General features: G+C 33.8%; 1 protein-coding gene and 1 pseudogene across 1 annotated transcript; both read left to right on the top strand.

Annotated features, from left to right (window-relative positions):
- The first annotated feature begins 9342 nt into the window (after positions 1 to 9342).
- On the top strand, positions 9343 to 11964 carry LOC144545302 (uncharacterized). The gene is made up of 2 exons (XM_078293893.1): positions 9343 to 9365; positions 9648 to 11964. Exon 2 carries the CDS (start codon positions 9737 to 9739, stop codon positions 11879 to 11881), a length of 2145 nt encoding a protein of 714 aa, XP_078150019.1. The 5' UTR covers positions 9343 to 9365; positions 9648 to 9736; the 3' UTR covers positions 11882 to 11964.
- Positions 11965 to 17210: 5246 nt separating this feature from the next.
- Positions 17211 to 18254, top strand: LOC144544841 (BTB/POZ and MATH domain-containing protein 1 pseudogene; annotated as a pseudogene).
- Positions 18255 to 21532: the final 3278 nt, after the last annotated feature.

Here is a 21532-nt window from a genome sequence, read left to right as displayed (position 1 = left end):
AAGTGGGAGAGAGAGAGAGAGCAGGAATTATGCAAATAAGCCCTTGGAATCACCCAGTGCGGATCACTCACCCGCACTGGATCTGAGTGCGGACGCACTCGGCAGTTTGTAGGTCCTTCCAGCACTTTCCAGTGCAAAAATCGGTGTCGGTGCGGGTCCTCCACCCGCAGTGCGGGTCACTTCACCCGCACTCAGTACTTAGTCAGTTTTCAGCATGAATTTTAACACAGAAATCACCCGCAGTGCGGGTGGCTTCACCCGCAGTCATAACTTAGTAGATTTTTGGAATGGATTTTAACACAGAAATCACCCGCAGTGCGGGTGACTTCACCCGCAGTGCGGGTCACTTCACCCGCACTCAGAACTTAGTAGATTTTTGACAGAATTTCAGAAAAAGTCCGAGCGTAATGCGGACGCACTGACCCGCAGTGCGGGTGGCCTCACCCGCACTCAGTACTTAGCCAATTTCAGTTCAACACAGAAAATCATGAGTGCGGCCGCACCCACCTGCAGTGCGGGTGGCCTCACCCGCACTCACAGAAATTTCAAAGGCAATTTAAGGAAAACAGAAGTCAGTGCGGGTCAGTCACCCGCAGTCACCTACCAATGCGGACGCAGTGAGCCTGTAAAGTCTCAAATTCTCGAAATTTCGACGCGGTTTCGATTCACACTTAACTTACTTAATTAGAGGAACCTAAATTAAGGTTTTAACTTCCATTTTGTTAACACAATTAACTTGATTCTTGCTTTTAGTTCATTTGAATTTAATTGTAAAAATTTCGTAACGTAACAAGGGGTCTAATTGTGATTTTTCTTTGTCCACCTGACATCTCTCTCATTGTTTACTGCATAGAAGAGAGATACTGTCAATCCATAGCTCCTTTTTTCTGATTTTTTTATTTATATCCAAAAAAATATATAAATTTAAAAAACTAACCAAACTGCCTGTTAATTTTCAAATCTACCCAAACCGGAAAAAAAATTTCCGGAAATTTTTTTTTCGAAAATTGGATCCTAAATCCGGAATAATTTTTTCCGGATTTAGGATTTTTTTTCCTAAATCCGGAATAAATTTTTCCGGAATTAGGATTTTTTTTTTTTTTTAGGAAATTTTTTTTTATTTTTTCAGTTTTTATTTATAATTTATTTATTTATTGTATTGAAGTATTACAAATATTTAATATATTTTTTAAAAAATAGATGAAATACTATATAATTTGATTTATTCGAACGACTGCTACAAATAATCCGGATCAACATTTTTCATGCCGTAATTTGATTTATAATTTTACGGCCGTAAGAAAAAATAATATAATATAATATATGTATATGTATATGTATATATAATATATGTATATATATGTATATATAATATAAGAGGAGGGTTCCAATGCCTCATTTTTTTCATACCTCATCATACCTCATATTTTATATTTTCGTTTTCGAAGTCCAAATTGTCGATCCGAACTGTTCAATAAAATATTTATACTAAAATATGCATGGAGATGAAATTTTATATTTTTTGTATTTTTTTTGCTATTTTTTAAGATAGGTACAAAATCACTGTTTTTGAACCGTTCATAAAACAGTGATTTTCTACCCATCTTAAAAAATATATTATATTATATATACATATACATATATTATATTATATGTATATTTTAAAATGTGCATATTTTAGTATAAATATTTTAAAATAGCAAAAATGATGATCCAGATTATTTGTAGCAATCGTTCGAATAAATCAAATTATATAGTATTCCATCTATTTTTTTAAAAATATATTAAATATTTGTAATACTTCAATACAATAAATAAATAAGTTATAAATAAAAACTGAAAAATGAAAAAAAAAAAAAAATCCTAATTCCGGAAAAATTTATTCCGGATTTAGGAAAAAAAAAAAAAATCCTAAATCCAGAAAAAATTATTCCGGATTTAGGATCCAATTTCCGGAAATTGGTATTGAAACCGGAAAAAAATTTCCGGTTTGGGTAGATTTGAAAATTAATAGGCAGTTTGGTTAGTTTTTTAAATTTATATATTTTTTTTGGATATAAATAAAAAAATCGGTCCTTTTTTAATCTTTTTAGTTTCTAAAATTTCCAAACATCAAGACCTTCAATCGGTACTTATTTCACAATATATGACCTATGATGATTTGGATACTCTCATAAATTTATCTTTGCATGGCTTCAGAAATGTTTGTTGGGAAAAAATATTTATTTTCATCAATTCCTATGCCATAACAAATGATGAATAAAAAAAATATGACGTCAATTCTTTTCAATAATCATCCTTACTTGAGTTCAAAGTTTCTAATACATGTATCAACCACTTGTACCAGAACTTGTATTTTCATATCAATACCACAGGAATCGTGTACCAGTAAGCTATACCTGTGGCCTGTACTTGTCAAAATTGATTCTAAATTAACTACTTTATTCAAAGGTCAAAAAAGTTGTTAACTGGACATAATTAACTTAGTCCATTGAAGGATACAGGAGACAACAACTCAACAAGGCAATACTTACCATAATAGTTCTCTTATTTAATTATTAGACATGACCACTTATTTATCTACAAATAAAGGAGACTCATACAACCTAAGGTCCCATTTTCAATATCATGATGTATCTTGAAATCATGACCTGAATTTACTAACTAATAATTTGCTGCTGACAAATCTATAATAGAAATTTTTGGAAATAAAGAACAAACTATGTTTTTTTTTTTTTTTTTAAGAATGTAGGAAGCATTAAGCAATACCTGTTTCATTAAATATGAAACAAAAATTACATATCTCTAATTAACAAAAGCAAGAACCGCTATAGACTCCAAATGAGACATATAGTTTCAACCTTCCCAAGCTTCATCAGTCTGTTATCAGCTGAGGGGCATTTTGGTCATGTTAGGTATTTTGTACCAGACATTGTCTTGTAGTACCATAAAGGAACCAGTCCTTGCATGCATTTTTCAGATTTCAAGCCTTTAATCAAGCATATAAAAATGAATGTAGCAGTATACTAAAAAAGTAGTATACCATTAACTTAAATCAATGCCAAATTTAAATAAATAAAAATAAAGACATCAAAAGTACTCAAGGAGTATGCATTGTCCAGCATCAATACATAACACCAGAAACTAGCATCCATATTATATTAACAAAATACAATATTCAAAAGTAATTAAAGAGTTCACTACTATTTAATTAAGTATATGCCATCTATATATTAACAAAAAGATGACATTACTATCCAAAAAAATATTATCCTTCTACTGCAAAATAATCACTTAACCTTTGTCAAACCAAGAACCCATTACTCTCTAACCACTGCCGCTTCAATCTGTCTGGACAACCGAAGAAGATGCCAGCCTCTTCGTTATTAGCTTTAAGAAATTTTGCAGTAGCAAGTAACTTCTTATCAGGAACCCCATGTTTCTCAAGTTCCTCCTAAATTTCAGTGGCTGAATAAATCCTAATGACTGATTTGTCCAGCCTCGTATTTGCCGCATGTAGAGCTCGTGCAATTTCAGCCATTGATTCATTGACATTCTTCAAGCCCTCCTGAATTGAGTCTGTTGAGTTTTTACCGTTCTTATCGTCAGAATTTATGTCTTCAAATTTTCTTTTAACACTCAATTTGGATGAGGACTTCTTCAAAGTTTTCTTAGAGGCTGCACCATTTAAATTTCCTAGTTGAGGATAACAGAATCCTAGTTGAGGAGAGGTATGTGGGATTCGAATCTGCTGTTATTCAAATGGGATAACAGAATTCTATTATTCCAAATCTAACATTTAGATTTTTCTTCATGCGTGAATCTCAACGAAGATCAACAGTTAGATTTGAAATAATATGTTCCTATTATTTCTATCACAATATGCGAGAGTAAAAGTATTTTTTACCGATGTTATTTTCACAGATCTTTTTGTCGGTAATACTGATACGCTTGGAATTACAATTTTCTGTTAGTGTATTTCTCGATAAAAAATTTATTTTTTATCCTCGCAGATAGTGACATATTTTTATAGTGAAATTTGAACTTAGCTTATCTCAACTTTTGCGTGATCGATACATACGGTGCCTATTTGAAAATGGTGCACGGGACAATATTATTTGTGCTTTGAGATTCGTGCAGAACATATTTGAACAGTTAAAATTTTCCATAAAAAAAATACTCAAAGTTTGAGATATCTCAAAGGATGCGAATCCCCCAACCCCCAACATTCGAACCAGTCACCAAAATGCCACACCATCTTTACTCTTTTATTTATTTCTCTACTCTTTTGTCTTTTTCCGTTGCAAAGTAAACCGCCATTCCATTAAGCTGGTTGAATGGCCACGATCAAGATTAAGTGGCCCACGTGGCCACATTAGATGGTCAGGTGGCCATCCCATGAAATGTGGGGCCCCGACCTTTTACTTCTCTCCGTTCCATATATCCGCTGAAAAACGGTCGAACACGAAACACCATCAGGCATGATGCATCTTACCCATGTCTTTGTTTCAGAATACTCGGTGGATATTTCGGATGTTTTCTGTTTGATACTGCGCACGCTGTTTCTAGGATTATCACGTGGATTGTCTTTACGTGGCGAATCTGTTGCCACGTTAGCGTTTACCACTTTACTTAAGAGCATCTACATCCCTAAAACTCAAAAGGATTTCTAAATAACTGTTAACTACTTTTAAAAAATTATGATCTTTAAAGTTTCTAACTCTCACATATATGAAACTCATTTTAGAATTTCTATTAAGCTACGTCAGCAACAAATTAAAAAGAAGAAACAATTTGAGCCAATCATTTGGCCAACATAGAGTTTATAAACAGTTTCTTAATAAGAAACTTTCCTGCATAGTTTCTAAATAAGAAACTCTCCCACATCCCTGAAACTGAATTAGAAACTGCTACGTCAGATTAGAAACTCTAATAGTTTCAGGGATGTAGATGCTCTAAGTATTCAATTTTTACAGAAATGGCCTTGCAGTATTGCTCCAATTTTCAACAAATTACTATATTATTTTAGATAGAATTTGATGATTTATAATTCTTTTTGTTAATAATGATTTTATACTTATTTAAAAAATAGCAGTAAAATATTTTGAGCCTGATAATTGTCCTCCCACTATCATTCCCCTATTATTCCTTCAATTTTATTTATTTAATCTCGTCCCCATTTCTCACGATCTATAAGGAATTTTGCGAATCTAAAACCACAAATGTCTTCTACGCAATTTTATCTTTCAAATGAGATCCATGATGACATACTTTCGAGCTCGTCGTCATACAAGCATTTATACCTTGTCATTTAAGTATTTATACCTAGTATTTTACACATATGACACTGTTAAAATTTAAAAGTATTAATATCAAGTATTACAAGTATTTATACCTATGTGGTCAATTATTTTTGTTAGAGAAAGGTTGACGCAGGGACGATTGGAGAAGGTTGATGCAGAGATGCGGGGTCCACGATTGGGGAAGATAAATATTTACAAGTATAGGTATAAATACTTGCACGATGAGGTATAAATAATTGTGTGACGATGAGCCCAAAAATATGTCATCATGAATCTCATTTGAAAGATAAAATTGCGTAAAATACGTTTATGGTTTTAGATTCACAAAATTCCTCATAGATCGTGAGAAATGTGGACGACATTGAAAAAAGAAGAAAAAAAACACCTCTAAAAATGTGTATGATTTTTCTCCCCATGTAGTTTGAGTTGTACCCCCATATAGTCATATCAAGTTAGACATGCAATTATTAATATCTTAGTTTGCAAGTATTAATTTATTATTTTCCAAATATTTATACCTATGAATTTAATTAAATTTGGAAGACCACAGTGTTTTGAATAAATTTAATTAAACTAGTTAGTTAAGTTAGTTTATGGAAGTTAAATACGATTGGGGAAGATAAATATTTACAAGTATAGGTAAAAATACTTGCACAATAAGGTATAAATACTTGTGTGACGATGAGCCTGAAAGTATGTCATGATGTATCTCATTTGAAAGATACAATTGCGTAGAATACGTTCATGGTTTTAGATTTGCAAAATTTCTCATATATCGTGAGAAATGTGGACGACATTGAAAAAGGAAAAAAAAAAAAAACACAACTCCAAAAATATATATGGAGGGTTTAAGAGATGGGGGGATGATGTATATAATTATTCAAATATTTTAAATAAGAGTAGTGTTAAAATGTCAAAAATTTTATTAATAACCTATAAAATAAATAAATAAATTGGAAAAACATTTTTTTATTAATAACCTATAAAATTTTCATTTTGTACCTCACTAAAAATATAGTAAAACATTTTTTTTCCTTTTCTTATTAATTGGAAAAAAGAAAAACTAAGCTCATTATAATTTGTCATTGCCCAAAAAATGCAATTATCTCAAACACAGAATTTTTTATTTTTAGAAATGTATTTAACATTTTGTAAAGAATGAAAAAGATGATTTTTTTTTGGCAATGTCAATAAGAGACCATAGTTTAATTTGATTCCTTTAGTCATTTTATAGGAAATCAAAGTAATTATTGATTCAGTTTTTTAGAGCGTTTGTATGCATATCATAATTTTTTATGGCTAAGGATTGAAATACGTATAAATACTCTCAAGAAACCAAATTAATAAATCAATTTCTTCTTCTAATACATTAAAAAAATATCTTTCCCTTTCTAACAATATATATTTCTAAAAATAAAAATTCTGCCTCAAACATGTATGCGTGGCGATAGAGTAATTATAACATCTTCCGGGGCTAATTAGTTGGTCTCTATATAACGATCCCAACGTGTATAGTACTTTCCATTTATGGTCCATAACAGACCATTTTACATATCTATATATATTCTATACAAATCAAGAGAAGATAAAGAAAAGAAAGGAAAAGCCCAAAAAATAAGAAAAAGAAAGATGAGCATGAAGAGTAGGAAGAGATGGAGATTAATTTTTTTTTTTGATGAAAAGAGATGGAGATTCAGTCATTCAGAAGGCATATATACATAAATATGCCTCACCATATAACTAAGCTATATATACACATACATATATACATACATACATACATATGCATATACAAATTAGACATATACACCGATATAGAGATATATGTAGCTACTAAGCTACCTATTTGAAAGTAATATGTATATATATACATATACGTGCGTATGTATGTACATGAGCTAGCTAGCTAGCTAGCTCGATCGGGTGTTTTGGTTATGCATGGTTTTCGGTGAAGAATGATACATATGCGCACAGTTTGAAGGGCACAGTTGATGACGCACGCAGTATCAAGGCACTGTAATCTTGTTGACACGTTTGATTTATTTTTTGCTTTTTTGCTTTGGAGAAAAACTCTATATATGATGTCTTAGTATTAAAAGAGTAGGATTTAATTAAATAGTTTTATGTTTCTGTTTTACTTGTTTAAGTATAAGAATGGGATAGTATCTATGAGGACAAAAGTGACTATCCACGAGGGTATACCGATAGAAGGGTGTTTTTTTTTTATTTGCAACAGAAGTATCCATGAGAGTATACTGACAATATCCCTCGTAGCTACTGCCCCATATATATATCTTTCTTGTTTAAAGTGCGCCAATCCTGAATCTGGTGGTTTGGTACCGGGTGATGACAGGTACCAGTTTAATTAAGGTTGATCATGGTATATGTAGTTTGCATTGTATGTTTGCTATGCTTTGTATGGAGCTCTACTATTTCTGGGCTTAATGGCAGGAGGGTTTTGCAATTACTTTCTAATTTGTCTCTGATTATAATTAATTAAGAGCTAGTATATGAAACCGGGCCCAAAAGCCCATAAATTAGACTAAATTGTTTCTTCATTAATTAATAATCTTTAAATTCAAGGTAAATTTTATGGAACTTCTTTAATATATATTTGAGAAAAATTCAGATCGAATAGTCCGAATCCGAACTTAAAATTTAAGTTACCTTAAGAATCCAAATTCAATCAATCAACCAACCTTCACTCAAAATGTTGGGGCCGCACTGTGTGGATGAAAAAAAGATGCGCATTATGACTTACTACATTACTGAGAAAAGATGAGATATATTTATTCTATTTAGTGTACATTAGGTGCTTGATAAAACTATTAAGAAGTTTCTTGTTTGCTATTGTCATATAAATAACGTTCTTTGTATATTGAGCTAAGTAGTGATAGAAAAAATTTTAAATTCTCACCACATAGGCATACATATGAAATTCCAACAGAAAACACCTGAGATAATTAATTCCTTGGAAACTAAAAAAGAGGGCTTATAGTTTTCATGAAATAAAATTCACAATAAGATGTACATTTCAAATCATGAATTTTGATTAAGAGAACAAGCAAAATTTAACAGGAAACTCAATGAACAAGATTAAAAGAGGATGAAGATATTACGGGGTTCCCAAAATGGGAGATGCGACTAATAACTGGTCATACGGTTTCTAGTTTTCAGTGGGCAAAAGAGACGACGTAGAGCTGTAGAGGGAGCTCTCTAACAATACAACCTGACAATGGACCCCACTATTAGTGAAAGAAATAAACGAGGACGGGTTTGCGCTAATACAAAAAGAAAAAAGTTAGTTTGGACCTGGTCTTGAAGAACTGAACAAGTAAGGCCCACTTCCAAATGTCACAGTTCACATACTCCAAGTCCATTTAGACTAATCCATTGTTATGTTTCTCATTTAATTTGACTTACGAAACCCCACCTCTGCTTCTCTGTGCCAATGGGGGAATAGTATCCTCTGTGAAGTCGTTTCGTGCGGAGCTTTTAATTTGATCCGTTCATTTTGAAAAACAAAAATTCTCAAAATTTGCCGAGTTTTTAATCTGATTTGTTCAATCTGAAATGAACAGACCAAATTAAAAACTTCGCACAGAACGACTCCGCAGAGGATACTATTCCTGCTAGTTGCTGCTATTACTCTCAAAATTTGTTTCTCTGAACCGTGGGCCCCAATTCGTCAGCCTATTACTCTTCAGTCTTCACAGTTGCTGCTACTTGCTAAGCTCCATTTCTTCAAATCTGTTCCTCGATTTCTCCGTTCTTCCAGCACTCAGCACAGAATCGCCTCAGGAGAATAATTAGGATTCTCTTCGTTCTCCGTTCTTCTTAGTTCTTACTCTGGTTTGGATCTCTTTTTTATTTTATTGGAGATATTTACAAAACAAGGCCGAATGGTGGGACAAGTTGCTCGGCCCAATTGTAATTTTCTCGGCCCAGAAGAAAGACAGCCCATAATGCTAAATTTACTTTCATCCACTTGCAATCTACAAACATCTCCCCATCTGGATAAGCATCTTTATTCCTCCTCCGTTCCCCGTTCTTCTTATTCTGGTTTGGAGCCTCTTTTCTCTTTTCCTTTTGTTTTTTTTCTTAATTGTTCAGTTTTAATTCAATTTGGATGCTTTAGACTTTATATATACCACATTATGTTGCCAAAGAATTGATATAATGCTGACTTATTCTACATTAATCTTATGGTACATATAATTGGTGGCTGTGTATAAAGCTGCTCCTAATTCTCTTACTTATCTGTGGTTAAATTCATATTCCTACATAATTGCATTATTGCTTGCCATATGTCAATTAATTATATGCTATTTTCCTTTAATGCAGTATTAGTAAAAAATAGAAGCACAATTTGTTATTTGGAAGTGAAGCTCAACCTTGTTAGATAGAATTTTTGAAAGAGGCCAAAGGAAGAAATGGTGTGTGCCTTATCACTTGCCCCCTCCTCTTTGCTTTCACCGCCCACATCCAAATCCCAATCCTCCTTCAAATTTGCTTCTCATCGAGGTCTCTTCCTTGTATGCTGTGTGTTCCCCCAATTTAAATCTCGACCCCACAAAAAAATTGATAAACCAAATTCACCACCTACTACTACTTATCCCCCAATTAATATCAATTTGGATGATCTTTTTGTAAAGATTGAGACGCCACCTCAACAACAAAGGAAGGTGAAGAAGCGGAAGGCGGGGAAAAAGCAGAAGGGGAAGCAACAGGAGGAGGATGTCATTACTGCCAAAGGTGCGCGTCGCAAGTTTGATCGGCTGTTGGATCCTCTAGCTGACATCCGTGAATTCAATAATTTCTTTTCCGCCTTAGTTCGCACCAAAACTTTAATCAACCTTGTATTTTCCTTCTTCACCCGCTTAACCCAAGTTGAAAGAAGCTATCCTGATGAGTATACCTATAAGATCTTGATGGAATGTTGTGTGAAAACGAATCGGGTCAGCCTAATGTTTGGTTTTCTGGGACGGTTTCTCAAAGATGGTCGCAGCACTAATGCTCATATCTTTTGTCCAATACTGAAAGGTCTCTGTGACGACAATAGGGTTGGTGAGGCTGTGATTGTGGTGCTCGACAAAATGCTGAAGTTTGGATGCCGACCTAGTGTTGTGAACTACTCCATTGTTATCAATGGGATGTGCAAGAAAGGTGAAATTGAGAAGGCAATGGATTTTCTACTGTATATGATTTCTAAAGGGTGTGTACCAAATGTTGTGATCTACAGTACTCTTATAGATGGGTTGTACAAAAAAGGTGAATTTGAGAAGGCAATGGATTTACTACGCCATATGGTTTCTAAAGGGTGTCGTCCTAATGTGGTGACCTACAACACTCTTATTGAAGGGTTGTGTAAAAGACGTGAAATTGAGAAGGCGGTGGATATTTTACATGAAATGATTACTAAAGGGCATCAGCCTAATGTCATAACCTACAATACTCTTATTAATGGTTTGGGTAAAAGAGGTGAAATTGAAAAGGCAATGGATATTTTACGTAATATGATTACTAAAGGGTATCAACCTAATGTCATAACCTACAGCACTCTTATGGATGGTTTATGTAAAAAAGGTGAAATTGAGAAGGCAATGGATATTCTAGATGACATGATTTTTAAAGGCCTTAAGCCTGATGTCAGAACCTATAATACTCTTATTGATGGGCTGTGCAAGAGAGGTGAAATTGAGAAGGCAATGGATTTTGTACATGGCATGATTTCTAAAGGGGTTGAGCTTAATGCCGTCAGCTATAGCTCTCTTATTGATGGGATGTGCAAGAACGGTGAAATTGACAAGGCATTTGAATTTGTAAATAACATGATTTCTAAAGGGCATAAACCTGATGTTGTGACCTACTCCATTTTTATTAATGGGTTATGCAAGCAATGTGAAATCGAGAAGGCCATGGATATTTTACATGATATGAATTCTAAAGGGATTCATCCTGATGTTGTCACCTATAACTCTCTTATTGATGGGATGTGCAAGAATGGTGAAATTGATAAGGCATTTGATTTTCTAAACAGCATGATTTCTGAAGGGCACGAGCCTGATGTCGTCACCTATAACTCTCTTATTGATGGGATGTGCAAGAAAGGTGAAATTGAGAAGGCAATGGATTTTGTACATGGCATGATTTCTAAAGGGGTTGAGCTTGATGTGGTTAGCTATAGCTCTCTTATTGATGGGATGTGCAAGAATGGTGAAATTGATAAGGCATTTGATTTTCTAAACAACATGATTTCTCAAGGGCAGGAGCCTAATGTTGTGACCTACACCATTTTTATTGATGGGCTGTGCAAGAACGGTGAAATTGATTTGGCTCTGGATTATTTAAGTGACATGATTTCTAAAGGGTGTGCTCCTAATGTGGTGACCTATAACACTCTTATAATTGGGTTGTGTAAAAAAGGTCAAATGGAGAAGGCAATAAGATTTGTAGATGACATGATTTCTAAAGGGCTTGAGCCAGATGAAAATACGTATAGGATTCTAAAGGCCTTCTTTGAGCCAGATGTGCTCTTAAGAATAAGTGGTCTGTGCAAGAAATGTGAAATTAATTGAGACTACTTGTGAAATGGTATTGTGATGGAACTTCCTTGTGGTGGCTAGTTTGCTTGTTTGATAGGAACATATATGGTGTGCTATTTTCTTAATTGTTGTGTAGAGTAATGTACTCAGTTGTTATGTTTGAGTTTACTTTTTCTTGGTATTTATTGATCTATTTTGGTCTATTTTGGTGTGCTATTTTCTGCTTTTATTGATCTATTTTGGTCTTGTGGTTTTACATAATTCTTCTGCCCAGTTTTTCAGATTATTTTTTTCCAAAACTTAGCATGCGAAAAAAGATGGAACTATATGTCTACTTTAGCTCAATGTTGAAATGCAAATATGTATAAACAAATTTATTTAAAGTAAAACTAATTCATGTTGTCCTTGGGAGTGCAGGGAGCAGTCAAATAAATTGTGTTTCTTTGTAATGTCAGAACTGCATCCAGGTCCTCGTCAGAAGATATTTCCAGTCACAACTTAACCTTGTCATCACTTTCTGCTCTTTCTCCCTCTCTGCTGCAAAACCATTTTGATTTATTTGGTTATTTCTCCTTTTCATGAAGATAATTTCAACTATAATCATGGAATAGATGACCCTTTGTTGCAATTCTCTAATTCTTGTTGTGTCAGTAGTTGTTTGTAATATTAATTAATTAGTTGTAATTTAGTTTTTAGGTTGATTATCCCTTGAATTCAGCCTTTTTCAAAACAGAACAATGTTAGATTAGTTGGATCAATCGATTTTATACAAGTAATTGGGGATTGCCTTCTTTTATTACTAGATCTGAGCTGGAGGTAACTGACAGGTATATTCTTGTATTTAAAACAGATATCAAGTCAAGAGACCCTAAGAAGCGAATGAACAAATGGGTATTAAGCATTGTGAAGAATTTTTTTTTTTAGTTAATTGAACAATTTCACTAATTGTTTCACTAATTATCATTTCTATTTTTTCTGAATGGGAATGGCTACAAGAAAAAACCAAGTAAATTGGGAAATAAAAGGCTACAATGCATGGAAGGTGTTTGAGAAAATGTCTTTGTGAAGGCTGAAAGATTGTTAGCACAGTTCATCCCATTGTGATTAACCCAAGTCACTTCTTTTACTGCAGGTAATGTTTTTTTTACTTCTTTCTTGTATTTTGTTCTCCAACACACTGTTAAATCCCCCTCCTTCCCCTTCTTTTAGAAAAAAATAAAAATAAAAAATAGAGATAACTGGATCTGATACTTATTACATTGCAGTTCATACTATTATTATCTTGTTGTATTCTTAATTTTGAGTTGAAATAGATTATCTGTGGTTTTGTTGCATTTTAACACATATCATAAATGCATCTTGTTTGGGAATAAGTCTGAATTGCCTGCCTTGTTTTTGGCATGCACATCATTTGTGGAGATGTTGCTGTCTATACAAATATATCTATGATTTGAGGGATGTCAGCATTCCAACTGTATCATAGAAAAGTTTAGAGATGAATCGGGAAATAAAAGGCTACAATGCATATAAGGTGTTTGAGAAAATGTCTCTGTGAAGGCTGTAAGGTTGTAAGCGCAGTTCGTCCCATTGCACTTCACCCAAAGACACACTGATGGGTTGGGTCATATTGGGCTCTGGTCGTAAATCGTTGAGGTTGCATCAGCTCTTAGAGTTGCAGGAAAATTGTGGGAAAATTGCGGGTTGGGGTTTCAGATCTTTGGAATATGATCCAGGAAACCTTTTGCGGTTCAACATTAAGTGGTACATATGGTATATATCATGTCTAACAGGTTCACAGAACTTTAACGGGTGAGTTTGGTCAGTGTTGGTGATGTGCATACCTTAACCGAAACACCAGGCAGTTTGAGAGTTTTAACATTTGAAAGACACTCAGTGCAACTCAGGTGAGTATCCCCTGTGGTATCATAACTCCCTACCAAGCTAAAATTATTTTGGTACCTACTTGAATGGAAACCATTTCGTGTCAGATTAAAACGGATGATTCAAATCTTATTGTACATGCATGGTAACACTGAGCACACACTCAAGTCTACACTGAATAGCAAATTTTGGTCACTTGTCTGAATTAGTTGCGATTTTTCGAATGATGGCTCCTAAGGAATTGCAAATATACTTTTGAGATTTCAGAACTGACACCTGGTCCTTGTCAGAAGGTATTTCCAGTCACAACTTAATCTTGTCATTACTTTTTTTGCAAGGCCATTTTGATTTATTTATCCTTTTTATGAAATAATTTCAATCTCTCCAAAATCATGTACATGGAATTTTCTGTACTAATGTTTCCTTATAAGCGAACAATGTTAGATTAATTGGATCTATCGCTTTTATCCTAATAACTGGGGATTGCCTTCTTTTATCCTAATTCTTCTGGTCAATAGAACAATTTCACTAATTATTTCAGTAATTATTATCTCTAGTTTTTCGGAAGGGGGTGGCTCAAAGAAAAAGCCAAGAGGTGAATGGGAAATAAAAGCATAGTAGGAAAAATCGGTATCGGTATCGGGATCGGTCCCGGCCGATACCGATACGGGATCGGAGGATCGGATCGGAATCGGCTCAGAATCGGGTTTTTTTTTTTTTTTTTCTTTATGATTTGCTATGTGAGGATCGGCTCAGGATCGGATCGGGGCCGGCCGATACCGATACGGATCGGCCGTATCGGATCGGTATCGGCCGATTTTACCTACTATGAATAAAAGGCCACAATGCATACAAGATGTTTGAGAAAAAGTCTCTGTGAAGGCTGAAAGATTGTTAGCACAGTTCATCCCATTGTGATTAGCCCAAGTCACTTATTTTATTGCAGGTAACTTTTTCTTACTTATTTCTTGCATCTTTGTCAGAGTTTAGCTTCACAAATCATCACTGTTCTGAGTTTCTTCTTTGCACATGAACCTATTGAATTGCCTGCCTTGTTTCTGGCATGTGTTTCAGGTGTCATTTCCCATGGACATTAATTCTGACAATGCAGGAGTCATTTTATAGAGCATGTCATATTTACTAAGGGCAAACCTGTCATTTGAGAATAATTATCTATCAAATTCTGCAAACCAATACCTGATGCTTCTGGGCATCATTTCAAATGTTACAGGTCTATGGCCATCCTGAACTTCCATCAATAAAAATCTGATATTTTCATGCAACAATAAAAAAAACAAAGAAAGGAAAATTCTTAAGGTCTTGTTGATAATTTTAAATATATCGAGTACTTGGTGAGTTTATGTATCAACTGAAATTCACTCGGGAAGGTGACTGGGACACTGAACTTAGAAAGACGTGGCACAGAGCCTGTCAGGTCTGCTACCAGTTAAGAGTGATAAGTTACTTCTGATTTGACCAAAGAATTGCATGTTTTGGCAGTAGAGAGGTTGGAGAAGCTGGTCGGTGGGCCTGCTAATGTGTTTATGCATAAGATTGAGTTGTATGGGACTATGTGTTGGGACAAGTATCCTCTCCATTACTGTAAAAGATTTCCTTCACTTTACGGTTTGAGATTAATTACCAGCTGTTTTGGGTTTTGGGCTAGCACAGGGGGGCAGTATTATTGGGCTTTGACATTCGTGCCAAGTTAAAAAGAACGGTCCAGATCCAGTAATTTAAAAGATTTCCTATTACGGTACCGAGGAGGATTTGAATTCGGCATAAGCTTGAAGAGATCTGTAATTGTTTATAGAGCTGGCTTGAAAATCAAATAAACACTAACTGATATGAGGATTTAGACTACATATCAACATCAGCGAAATATATTCATTGTAATTATATTTATTGTTGCAAACATGTACACTAATGTTGTAATTAAGTTCTTACAAGGCAGACCCTTTATATGACAAAATCACATGATATAAATTACAAGGTATGCCAACATTACATAGTCCAGCTAGTATGACATTAATGTTATATGACATAAATTTCAAAAATTATTGGATAGATTTCAAACAATAAATCCAAACCGTTATTCAAACCGATTTAATATACAAGTGATGCGTTTACATGCCAATTATATTTTTGAGTTATTTTAGTATTAAATCAAGCGTTGAAAAATGAATGCATTAAAATTAACTTAAAAAATCTCACATTTGATTGCTTGACTTGGTACTAAATAAACTCAAAAAATTATAAATTTTGCATGTAAATGCACAAAAATAAAGCAGATTGATTTGAAAGGTTTCCTCGTTTGAAGTCGATTTAATAGGTTTTAGAGTTAGTATTATATTATATAGGCTGAAATGACACTGATGTCATACTATAGCTGGACTCAACATTACATATATTCGACCAAATGAAATATGAATTATCTGCTCTAATACAACCATAAAAGGTAAATAAAATGAGCATAACATTGTTATTGCATGGGTGATGTCATTGCCAACAAATTGTATAATCCAAATAAAAAAAATATCAACAAGTTACTGAGATTTATAAATCTCACAAGAATCCGGCTATGCTACTTATATAAACATATTATGACATATGATTATAAGTCATATATTCATTTTTAATGTACAAACGATAAATTTAAACCGTTCAAACCGATATCTTTCTTGAGATCCTCGTTGATATATACATTTTCTAAAATTTTAAATTTATTTAGTATGAAGTCAATTGGTACAAAAATAATAGTTTTTGTACGCATCTTGATGCATTATTTTCTAAAAATCTTCATTTTAAAAGTGTCTAAAAAAATAATAATTTTTTTCAAAAAATGTAAAGTTTGGCCTCTAAGCACCTTTTAATATGAAGATAATTTTGAATAATTTGAATCGACAGTTTGAACTTTGAATACGGACATATGACTTATAAGCATTTGTCCTGATATGTTTATACAACTAGCAGTCAGACTCTAACAATATTTTGTATGAAGTAATATTTATCAGTATATCACACATGCTCATGAGTATCTGACCCAAAAAATAAACAAGCTAAAAAATAGTCTCTAATTCTAGCATCATTCATGGATCAACTTTTCACCACCAATATTATAAGTATGATTAAATTTAGAAAACAAATAGATAAGTGAGATTAAATTTAAAACATCTTAAATAAACTATCAAGTATTATCTGGCCTCTCTCCAATTAGCTTGGTTTCTCGTCGGCTTATAAAGGAAAATTATAGAGAATATCAAAGCAAAATTGATTCAAATATAGAATATATAATCTAAACTTGTAGTGAATATAGACCATCTTCAAAATTTGTTGTATTCTTCATCTTCTCCAATCAATAACAATAATTCTTGGTAGCTCCATTTTTTCCATCCTTGAAAAGGGAGAGATTAAGCAGTACCAGAAGAATTCCTTTCTACAAAAATTCTACTTGCATTCACTCCATTCTATATATCCATCCATGTCACTCTCCATTCTAGAAACCATAGGTTGTGTAAGTCGAATGAAAAAGATGACAAGAATGCATATGTTCAGCAATGCGGGATATTCTTTAGATAAGAATATCAACAAAGGTAAATTCCTCGAATCAACAATTTTTGATGTTGGTGGGCATGATTGGATTACCCCGTATTCCTCAAATGGTTTCAATGAGGCAAAAGATCGATGATGACATATCAATATTTCTTCACCTCAAAAGCAAATCAGAATTAATTTGTAAGGGCACAAGTTAGTTTTACTATTCTAGACCAAAATAGATGTCCTTTACCCTTATTAAGCAAATCAACAAGAATTGCATGTTTCAACTGATAGGAATCGTGCCTATCATTTATTTGCTAAAAGAATAGTTTTGGAGTCAAATATCAAGGATGATTGTTTTGCAATTAAAAGTGTGTTTAAAACTTTTCCAGTGGCTGCACAAATTGTTGTTCCTGCTAGTAACATCCAACAACAATTTGGCCATCTTCTGGAGAATGGAATTGGAGCGGATGTTACGTTCGAAGTGGATGGCGAATCCTTTAGTGCTCACAAGTGCATTCTCGCAGCAAGATCTCCAGTATTTTTAGCACAATTTTTCGGTCCAATGAAGGAAAATTCAGATACCATAATTAAAATTGAAGAAATGGAAGCTCCAGTGTTCAAAGCTATGCTTAATTTTATATATAGTGATTCTATTCCTGGATTTGAAGAGATAAAAGAGAGCAATGAGAAGCAGGACAGTAAATTAATGGCTCAACATCTGTTGATTGCGGCTGATAGATACGGTTTGGAGAGATTAAAGATAATATGCGAGAAGAGGTTGTGCAGTAGTATTGACATGCGCAATGTGGTCACCTTGTTGTGTCTAGCTGAGAGGCACAACTGTAAGGATCTGAAAGCAATATGCTTCAAATTTTTAGGTTACCGTGGAATTCAGCAAGGGGTAGCAACTGAAATTTCTAAGTTGATGTCGGGCATTAATTTGAAGAAACCTTCAGTGCAAAGACAATATGGTTTCCTCCATTAAGTTCTGCTGTTCTTTCCTTTATCCTTTTTAATTTCGATTTTCTTGCAATTTGCAATCATCTCAAAGTAGCATGCTTCAAATTTATAGTATCTTCTGAGAGCATAGGAGAGTTGTAGCAAAAAGAATGATCCAATAATTTTGAAAGAAATACTCGAATATTGAGGTTAAAACTAGGAAGTGATAGTTACCTAGTTACGTTACTTTGCAGTTTTTTTCTTAATTTCTTTTTTTGTTGAATGTAACTGAATTCTGAATATATAGTTCGACGATTTAGTATTTATCAAAGAAATAGAACTTTTTTTGCACGACTTGTTTTTATTATAATCGATAACATCTAACATCAGATTGTTTTGATTATACTGCGTTTTTTATTATTACAGGTGGCTTGGTCATGTTATGTGGATTGTACATTATCCATTTGCATGTCTGAAATTAGAATAAAAAAAGTGAACCATCAAAATTGAATAGGAGTAGTTTATATTCATTAATAACAATATTTGATCATTTTTTAACAAAAGTTTTAATTCTGGCCTTTAGAAGATTTTAAGGCGCACATTTGTCCAAGTTGAGATAGTAAAAATTAAGATCACAATAATAACACTACCTTGTGCACAAAACAGTCTTGAATCTGATCTTAGAGGATAATTTGTGGTTTTGAAAAAAAAGTGCAAATTATAAATAGTTGTCTAAATATTTAACAGAAAGCATTGATTAAACTTTTAAATATACTATCAATTAGGGGTGAGTAAATTGCTCATAACTCGTGACTCTCTCATGTCTCCCTCATTAAAAACTCATTAACAACTCGCTCATAACTCGCTCATTAAGAATTTGCCACATCCAATCCCAAATAAATCAATAAACTAAATTTCTGCCTCATTAAATCATCGCTGCCTCATTAAATCCGTGTATCATACACCAAATTCAGTAGACCAAATCAAATCAGCAAAACCTAAAGCGCTCAATCTTACCAAAACCCTTAACCTAAATCAGCAAAACCTGAAGCGCTCATGCTATTACGGGGTTTTATTGTCAAAAAAAAGGTTAAATGAATTATGATAATTTATTAAATTTTGTAATTCGTGACTTGCTCATAACTCACTCATTTATCAACTCGCTCAAACTCGCTCATTTACTTAATGAGCCGAGCATGAGCATACCCAAACTCACTCATGCTCACTCATTAATCACCTCTACTATCAATTCAATCCTCTTGGCCTCCACAGAAGAGCTCAATCTTCGCTTTTTCCTTGGCCAATACACAATCAGCCTAAGCACGTTGTTTGCTAATTAAGTTCAGCATACTCCATGGCCATCTTTTATATCCTTTAGCTGTTATCTGACCTACCCTTGCCATTTTTTTAGTGCTTCTCAATTTAATTCACATTAAAAGAATAAAACAAAAGAAAATTACGCTCTCAACATATAGTAGCTAAAAGTTACAGCCACAATCAAACACTTCTAGGTCTAGATTATGGTCTTTACTGGTTTTACCTTTTCCTTATTATTCTTCTTTTGGTGGGGGGAACATAACTACAAGCCCTATGTTTATATAAGTACCTCCAAACCGCAATCAACTTATGCTAATAAACATCATGAGTGCTCAATAAAATTGCCACAACATTGTTAATTTGGTGATATATGTAGGTATGTATATTAAGACTTTTGCAATTCAGAAAAATACCAACTTGACATTGACTTGGACACGTGCAATTTAGAAAATTGTATTTCTGGCTTTACCCTATATAGCACACTCCTCTAATAGCTAATCCTCAAATAGTTTTTCCTTTAGTAACTATTTCTGTCACAAATTAATTACTATTCTATAATTTATCCTTAATTACCAATTGACAAAACAAAAACCCTCTTAGCAAAAGCAAAAACATATCTCGCTCTCAGCCATTTCTCTTCCACCTCAAGGTGCCATAGAATCATGGAGGAGGATGAGGCAATTGAAATGGAAAGGAACTGGGCTGACCTTCCACCGGAACTTTACCTTCTCATCTTGAAAAAGCTCCCCGACATGTGCGATTTTGTCCGATCTTGAGCTGTTTGTAAGCCTTGGCATTTCTGTTCCTCCTTCTCCGATCTGCCTCTACAATTGCCTTGCGTCATCAGGTTCAATAAGTGGCCCAATGTGGAGTTGTACTCCATCGCTTTCAACAAAGTATACAGCATCCATTGTCGATCCTCCTCTAGCAAGAGACTCTTTGGAGTTGCTGGTGGTTGTTTGCTCACTGAGGAAGAAGGGAGTTGCTTTTTTTTTAATCCCCTTAACAATAGTGAGGTTCCTCTCCCAGTTCTACATGGTTGTGATCCATCTCCGTTTCCATACAATTTCTCTTGATCTAGTAATATGTGTTTTCGAATTGATAATTACTATATGCTTCTCCAATTGTAAAATATCAATTGGCTGTAAACCTGGTGATGATAGGTGGGATATCATTGGACTAGGATATGAGTCGCAATACCGCTGTTATTATTTGAAGGGTTTTCTTTTCAGGGTTGAATCTGGAACTTGGGTGACAAAAATTGTGGATATTAGTAGCCACAAAGAGCTCTATGTCATATCACCACCCAAATATGAAAAATTCTCAAGGTCATCCGTTGCAGCTTATTTTGACCTTATCGAGTCAGGTGGAGAGATTTTGAGTGTTTGTTATACAAGATACTATCGTAGGATGGAATATAAATTTTATATTCACCGTCTCGAATTTGGTAGTGGAAAAGAGAATCCTTGTTGGGTCAAACTTAGCAGCATTGGAGACCAAATATTGTTCTTTGATTTTCCTTATGCTATTGGCCGTGCTTTTTGTCTCAGAGAAAGTGACTTTGATGGGTTCAAAGGGAACTGCATCTACTTCATAGATAATTCATTGGTATCTCCTCCAGGTCCAGTTCGTGTCATCACTATGTATGACATAGAGAATGGTGAAACAATATTTATTGATACGCCTTTTGATCAGAAAAGCCACAATATTACATGGTTTATGCCTACTTTAAACCATATCTGACATCAATGCTTTCAGACAAGTGAAAAGGAAACTTGGTTCAGTTGGCCGTTTCTTCTCACATTATTTCCCTTTTTTTTTTTTTTTTTTTCATTCTTAGAGTCTCATCATGTTTTCCTAGTGTTTGAATATATAGTTATAATCTGAGTGTGTTTGTATCAGTCCTCTTATTCAGAACTCAAGGATAGCTTCATGTAAGGCAATGATGTGTCAAGAATGATCTTTTATGGATGTTAAATTATTATTTAATTTACTACGCTTTTGACT

The sequence above is a fragment of the Carex rostrata genome, chromosome 27 (genome assembly GCF_964058835.1).
Source record: "Carex rostrata chromosome 27, lpCarRost1.2, whole genome shotgun sequence".
In the NCBI taxonomy this organism is placed as follows: domain Eukaryota; kingdom Viridiplantae; phylum Streptophyta; class Magnoliopsida; order Poales; family Cyperaceae; genus Carex; species Carex rostrata.
The sequence above is the reverse complement of the archived record's forward strand: the minus strand, read 5'-3'. Positions and strand labels throughout refer to the sequence as shown.

Bases quoted from the DNA above. Each gene is read 5' to 3' on its own strand.
- LOC144545302 (XM_078293893.1), top strand. From the start codon at position 9,737: ATGGTGTGTGCCTTATCACTTGCCCCCTCCTCTTTGCTTTCACCGCCC.